General features: G+C 39.5%; 1 protein-coding gene across 1 annotated transcript in view; it reads left to right on the top strand.

The window, feature by feature from the left end:
• Positions 1–7096, top strand: part of Psme4 (proteasome activator subunit 4) — a 104115-nt gene that overhangs the window by 89913 nt on the left and 7106 nt on the right. The window contains exons 42-43 of the mRNA XM_028776995.1: positions 2041–2169; positions 4516–4671. Of these exons, the coding sequence (XP_028632828.1) occupies positions 2041–2169; positions 4516–4671 (285 nt within the window). The remainder of the gene's footprint in view (positions 1–2040; positions 2170–4515; positions 4672–7096) is intronic.

The following is a 7096-nucleotide window of genomic DNA, read 5'->3' as shown; positions in this document are numbered from 1 at the left end:
CTTCTTCTTCTTCTTCTTTTTCTTTCTTCAACAGGGTTTCTGTGTATAGCCCTGGCTGTCCTAGAACTCACTCTGTAGACCAGGCTGGACTCGAACTCAGAAATCCGCCTGCCTCTGCCTCCCAAGTGCTGGGATTAAAGGCGTGCTCCACCACTGCCCAGCAGACAGTCTATAAATTACTTGTTTCACACTCTTCCCCCAAGCCCCTAAGACAGGCTTTTTGTGTGTGTGTGTGTGGCCCTGCTTGTCACAGAACTCACACTATAGACCAGGCTGTCCTTGAACTCACAGAGATCCACCTACTTGTGCCTCTAGAGTGCTGGGAGTAAAGGTATATGTGTACCACCATTGTCTGGCTAAAAGATTTATTTTTTATGCATATTTTTTCTCTGAAAATATATGTACATGACTTGTGCCCCCAAAGGCCAGAAATGAAGGGTGTTGAATGCTCTGGAACTGGAGTTAAAATAGCTGCATTGTGGATGCTGGAAATCAAAGCTGGTCTTCTGCAAGAGCAACAAGTGCTCTTAACTACTGAGCCATATCTTCAGCCTCTCTATAAATTTTACCATTAAAAATTTAAATAGTGGGGCTGGTGAGATGGCTTAGCACCCAGCCAAATGACCCGAGTTCAAAACTCATATGGTGGAGGAGAGAATTAACTCCTGCAAAAATTTGTCCTCTGACCTCCACACCCTGCACACATACATACACATAGATTCAAGCCAATCAAACAGTGTAACTTTAAAACAATTATAAATTTAAATAGAAAATATCAGTATAAGCTTTTTCTGTCTTTAAAGAATGTGTATATTTCCCAGCTTTCTCAACCTAAAAAACTTAGGAAGAAATCCTCACAGAGTGGTAACAGTATTCTTTGTGCCCTGACTTTGGTTTCTCAGTAACAGTTCCTATGAAAACCAGGGCTTCTTGGAGAAATAAGAAATGTCTCAGATAAGTGAGCTCATCTTGGCATATCATATCTGAAATCAAGGCGCCAGCTTGAGTTTAATGAGGGAATATCACTGTAAAGGGTATACATAAATACAAAGTCATCAGACTGGTTGAAATTAATGGATTTATAATAATAAAAGTACCCTTTAAGAAAATAATTGTTCACCATTGCATTATAGGAAGGAACTCAGTATTCTAAACAAACAAAAGCTTTCATATATAAAATATTCTGAATAACAGTGAAGATTATGAGCTATAATTGTACCACTTTATAAACTTCTCTTTTATGATGGACTATTGCATAAGAAAAAATATAGTGGAAAAAAGAGCATATAATAATTTTTATGCTGTGTCCAATATTCCATGTAAAATGAAACCTAGATCCACTGGCCAGAGTACAGGATTTATGGAGACCAAAATACACCATCAAGTAGATACAATCAGGGGAGACCAGGACTGAGGAAATTACTAAACAGGACCTCAATTTCTCTCTCCAAATGTTATGACAGTGTGCCAATGCTGCCGTGGGGCAAGTTTAAGCACTGGGGAGTTTTTGTGGTTATTTTGCTGTCTTTTATTTGAGGCAGAGTTTCATCATGCATCACTGGCTGGCCTGGAACTCACTGAGTAGACCAGGCGTTCTTCAGACTCAGAGAGCTGAGAACTAGCTACTGTCAAGTATTTTTTATTGTGACTCTAACGGTGTTTCATATATAGTGATAGCATTCTAGATGATATATTTTCAAGATGACATAGGGAATATCTGTGGGACTTGTGTCAGATATTTTACTTGATAGAAGGGGACAGCAGGAAGCAGAAATGAAACAAGATTATCCATGAGTTTGTCATTTTTTAAGAAGTGATTGGATTATAAGGTGTTCATTGTATTTTTATGTATATTTTCAATTTCCCATAGAAGTTCCTAAAAGTAAAACTGTGATGTTGTTTTAAGTTTTCCTTTTGAGACAGAGTCTCTCCTTAGTCATGATTGGCCTCAGATTGACTGTAGCCCGGGCTGGCCTCCCAGGTGCTGGGATTTCTGTTGTATAGGATGTGGTAACTGTTTAGTTTTGTTTTATTTTATAGATTGCCCCAGTGGAAAATGACAATAGTTACGATGAACTGAAGAGAGATGCAAAGCTCTGTTTGTCACTAATGTCTCAGGGGTTGCTCTACCCTCAGCAAGTGCCTTTGATACTTCAGGTGCTAAGCCAGGTAAGTGTTTACGTGGCTACAGTGTTTACATCCCCTGTCTAGCCGTGCTTTGTCACTCTAAGTATTTCACAATGAGCTGTAGATATACACCTGATTTTTGGTCTGCTTTTTTTTCTTTTGAGATAGAGTCAGTATGTATCCCTAACTGGTCCAGAATTCACCAGGTAAACCAGGCTGGCCTGTAACTCATAAATATCCACCTGCTTCTGCCTCCCAAGTGCTGGGATCAAACATGTGTTATCAAACGTGTGGTATCATACCAGGCCTCTGAATTTTATTCAGATTTTCTTTTAATATACATATTGACCAAAAGACAACAACAACCAAAACAAAACAAAAAAACAAAAAACCAGAGAACCAAAGCCTTGATTTATACCTGGTTCAGCTGCCAAATTCTATAAAAGTAACTTTTATTCGCCTCTTTCTGCTAACTTATGTTTAGTCTTGGAAGCTTCTAGCCTCCGTGCAGTCTAGGCCTAGAATGTTTTCAGCCTCCGGGACTTAATGATGAATAAGTCTTGCCTTATTCTTTCTGGTCTCTGGCTGTCTTGTTCAACTCAGCTGTTCTGGGTCAAACTCCTCTCCAACCTGACTGATTCAATCTGGCTTCTCTCTACTTCTCCTGAATTTCTGTGCTTGGCCTCATACTGAGGAATGGGCAATCTGTTGTAATCTTCTGGCTCCTTCCCATTTTCTGTTTCATTCTGTCTTCATCTGTGTCTATCTTGTTCTCTCTCTGCAACCTGTCTCTGTATAAACTGTCCCAGTAAAGCTGCCTCTTAGTCCTGCTGTGTCTTTTGTCACCTCTCTTTCTGCTCTATTCTTGTGAGAGTTGGGCATATCCTATTCTGTCAAATCTTTCTCTATTCTGTCAAATCTTTCTCTTTGTCTGCCACTCAGTTAAACATCACTTACCAAAAAAAAAAGCTTCCTTCTACAAACTAACTTTACCTTCATTGGAATTAAAGGTGTGCTAAGGGTGTGCCTGTATTCCAGCCAGATGGTGTATTAAAGGTGTATGCAACTAGAAACAGGTTTTTCCAGTAAACAACACAATCTCGGGGTTCAGAGTATGATCAAATATCCTGCAACAAACTTCTTTGAATTTGAGCAAGTTCAAGAGATAATAAGTGTTAAAAATGAATTAATACCAGGTGTTGATGAAGAAAGGAACTGTCATTCTCTTTTGCCATTTTCCTTCCTGGTCTGTGGCAGACACAGTGGTTCAGATACTCGGACTGCATTACAGTATAGTCACACAGCAGAGCCAGTAAGGAACATTACAGAAAAAGTAAGGCTGTTCTTTTAGTTTTCACTGAAAAATATTTCCCAACAATCTAAAATGATATTTTAGGGGCATGGGATTTAGTCATTCTATTTTTATTTAGTTGTTGAGTAGAATTTGTTGGAAAACAGTGATGACTGACCACAGCTTCTTATTTCTACCTTGTTCCCAAGTGAGAGACAAACAAGTGTAGTGACTAGAGAATCAATATGAAACCTACCAGTATTCCTTTAGGAATTAGATGAAGAAGAGTACTTCTTTCTGGTTGGGAGAGGGGTTGAGAATTCCTTCTGTAAGGGCTATCAGTAGGTTTTAAGTTGTTGGCCAAAAGGATTTATAGACACCTCCCCCTATATTATGATAGGCTATTGCCAAAGCTATTGGCCCCTCTCCACAGTCTGATGGGAAAGGGCCTCTTGCTGAGGACCCCACTTACTTCTGTCAGCAAACATCAAGAAATAGATCTGTTCTTTAGTTGGAAGCTTCAGCCCTACTGACTAGGGTTCATGGTACTTAGAAGGTTCTCTGCATCCTACCAGAGGAGGACAGTAATCATCAATAGCACCCTCTACAAACCCTGAGGTATAACAGGGCCCTGCCTACAAGATACACTGATGCAGTAGTGGCACAGATGTGATGGGAGGAACCAACCGTTGTTTTTCTAAGTTCCATTCCATGGGATGGAATCCATACCTGACATTAATAGTTTATATTCTTTTTTGTTTTTCATGCCTTACCTACTATTATGGGAGGTAAAATAAAGTAATGTGTGATACTTGGAGGATTCAGTTGTCTTAATTATGACTACTTCTCTTCCAAGAGGATATTTTGACTTTTACCAGTGTCTTTGGTTCCCACTACAGAACACTGAGGCATTCTGATGCCTTGGGAACTTGACCGTGCTTCTGGTTGCTTAGAAAGAAATAGAAGATAAAGCTTATTTCAGCTATACCTGTGAAAGTAGAGTCAAGTTCAAATATTGTATTGCTTGTATGTGATGTCATTGTCATCTCATTTTCTTGTCAGTTCTATCATCATATATACTCATTTCTCATTCACAGACAGCAAGAAGCAGTTCTTGGCATGCAAGATACACAGTGCTGACCTACCTCCAGACCATGGTATTTTATAACCTCTTTATTTTCCTAAACAATGAAGATGCAGTTAAAGACATCAGATGGCTGATTATATGCCTTTTGGAGGATGAACAGTTAGAGGTAAAATTTAAATGAGAACAAACGGAAATTCAGTTACCTTTAAAAATGTATGATTATGAGGTTGAAGTGGGAGCATTTCCATAAGTTCAAGCCCAGCCTTGACTACAGAGGACAGTTCATGAGATGTTTTTTATTTAAACATTATTTAATTTTAGTGTACCTGTCTGTGTGAATCGTCATGATTTGCTGTAGTACAGATAAACCACTGGCTGTGTTCTTGGTGTGTCTTCTCACAGCTGCTCAGCACATCACTTGTAAGCCTGGATTTTTCTTGCCTTAAAATGGGAAGTTGCAATTACTCTTTTTCTTCTTTTGTTCCTTTTAATTGAAGATAGATTATTTTCTCATACTGATTATGGTTTCCCTTCCTTCTACTTTTCCCATTTCCTCCTCACGTTTCTCCCCTCTGGATCCACTCCCTTTCTGTCCCATTAGGAAAGAACAGGCTGCTAAGAGATAACAGCCAAACATAATAGGACAAAACAAAAACCTGCACATCAAGTCTGGACAGGGAAAAGCAACAGAAGGAAAAGAGTTCTAAGAGCAGGCACCAGACTCAGAGACCCGCTAGTTCACACACTCAGTCACAGAACAATAGGAAGCTAGTAGCTGTGATATGCATGTGCAGGGCCTGGTGGTACCTCTTGTATACGTTGTGCTTGCTGCTCCTGTGAGTCTGTGAGTTCATAGGAGCCTTGCTTAGTTGATTCAGACGTCTTTTCTCTTGTGGTCCTCCATCTCTTCTGCCTCTTACACTCTTTCCATCTCCTCTTCCGTGGAATTTTCTGAGTTCTGAAGGGAGGGATTTGATGAAGACATCCCATTTAGAGCTGTGTGTTATAAGGTCTGGCTCTCCTCCCTGCCCTCCCCACTCTCCTTCCCTCCCCCCTCCTCTCTCTGAGTACTGGCTGGCTGTGGGTCTCTACATCTGTAGGATGCATTTGCTGTAGGAGGAGGCTTCTCTGGTGATGACTTAGTAATGCACTCATCTATGAGAATAGCAGAATATCATTAGGAGTCATTTTGCTGTTTGTTTGTTTGTTTGTTTGTTTGTTTTAACCCATAGTGTTTGGTTTTACCGTAGGTCTCTGAGTTATCTAGTCTCTGGTTCTTGGTCACCCAAACAGTATTGAGTATGGGTTCCATCTCATAGAGTGGGCCTTAAGGCAAATCAGAAATTGGTTGTTTACACCCACATGTTTTTCCTACCATTACCCTTCCATATCCTGCAGGTAGGACAGATCGTAGGTCAAAGGTTTTTTGGCTGGATCGGTGTTTCTCCTTTGGTCGCCTATAAAGTACCTTTCCACATTTTTGACACCAGAATGTATAAGTGAAGATTCTTAAGGGACTAGTTGAAATGTACATGAAGGCATATTGAAGAGCACAGAATACACTATTATCCAGTAAACTTAGAATATGACCACTACCCTTACCTCTACTAATATAGAGGTTTTAGTTATATATTGTACCAAAAGATAATCTTTTAACTCAATTAGCCCAGTATAAGAAAAGCAGGCCACAATAAGTAAATAATACAGTTGACCTTGGCAAGTGAGGTGGGGCAAACCTAGTATCCTACAGCTGGAGACTATAATTGACCTTGGGAAAAGAAAATACACAAACTTTTATAAAAATATTACTTACTTTACAGACTTTAAAACTTGTTTGTAGTAGAGAACTTACATGTTTATGTATCTATTTCTAAGTACTGAAAACAGATTTATCTATAGGGATGGTTTCCCTAATAAACCTGGCCAGTTTTTCTGTATTTAGCAAGGAAATATTATCCAGACCCACAGGTACTGACAGACTGCTTATAACAAATTCAGTGAAAATGCTTATATCTCTTGTGCTTCTTAGAAACTAAAGGAATAGAAACGGAAAAATGGAAATTCAGAAATAACATTTCCAAGCCCCAGTATTAGAGTATTAATCAGCTTTCTTTGACTGTAACAATACCTGAAGATAGTACCACAGCAAGAGAAAAAGTTTATGTATTCAAATTTAGTTTTGGAGGGTTCAGTCATAACAGACTGACCTGGTTGCTTGCAGGCATATGGTAAAGCAGCATATCATGGCAGGAATATGTGGTGGAGCAAAACCACTCCTCCCTGTCCAAAAAAAGTCAAAAAGATAGAAAAGAGGCTTACTTCACTGTTCCTTCTGAGGGCATGTGTTCAGCCACTTCAGCTCTACCACTTAGAGGTAGCACCACGCTGGAGAATAAGCCGCTAACACATGGACTTTAGAGGATATCTAACATCCAATCTATAACAATACTGTGTGATAAAAATTTGCTATCATAGAGCTGGGCCTTATGGTGTATGCCTTTAATCCCACCACTTTGCTCTGGAAGCAAGCAAATTTCTGTGAGTTCAAGGCTACATATTGAGACCCTATAACAACAGGAAAGAAAGAGAGA

The sequence above is a fragment of the Grammomys surdaster genome, unplaced genomic scaffold, assembly GCF_004785775.1.
Source record: "Grammomys surdaster isolate TR1022 unplaced genomic scaffold, NIH_TR_1.0 67, whole genome shotgun sequence".
Taxonomy (NCBI): domain Eukaryota; kingdom Metazoa; phylum Chordata; class Mammalia; order Rodentia; family Muridae; genus Grammomys; species Grammomys surdaster.
This window is presented reverse-complemented; position numbering and strand designations above follow the sequence as displayed.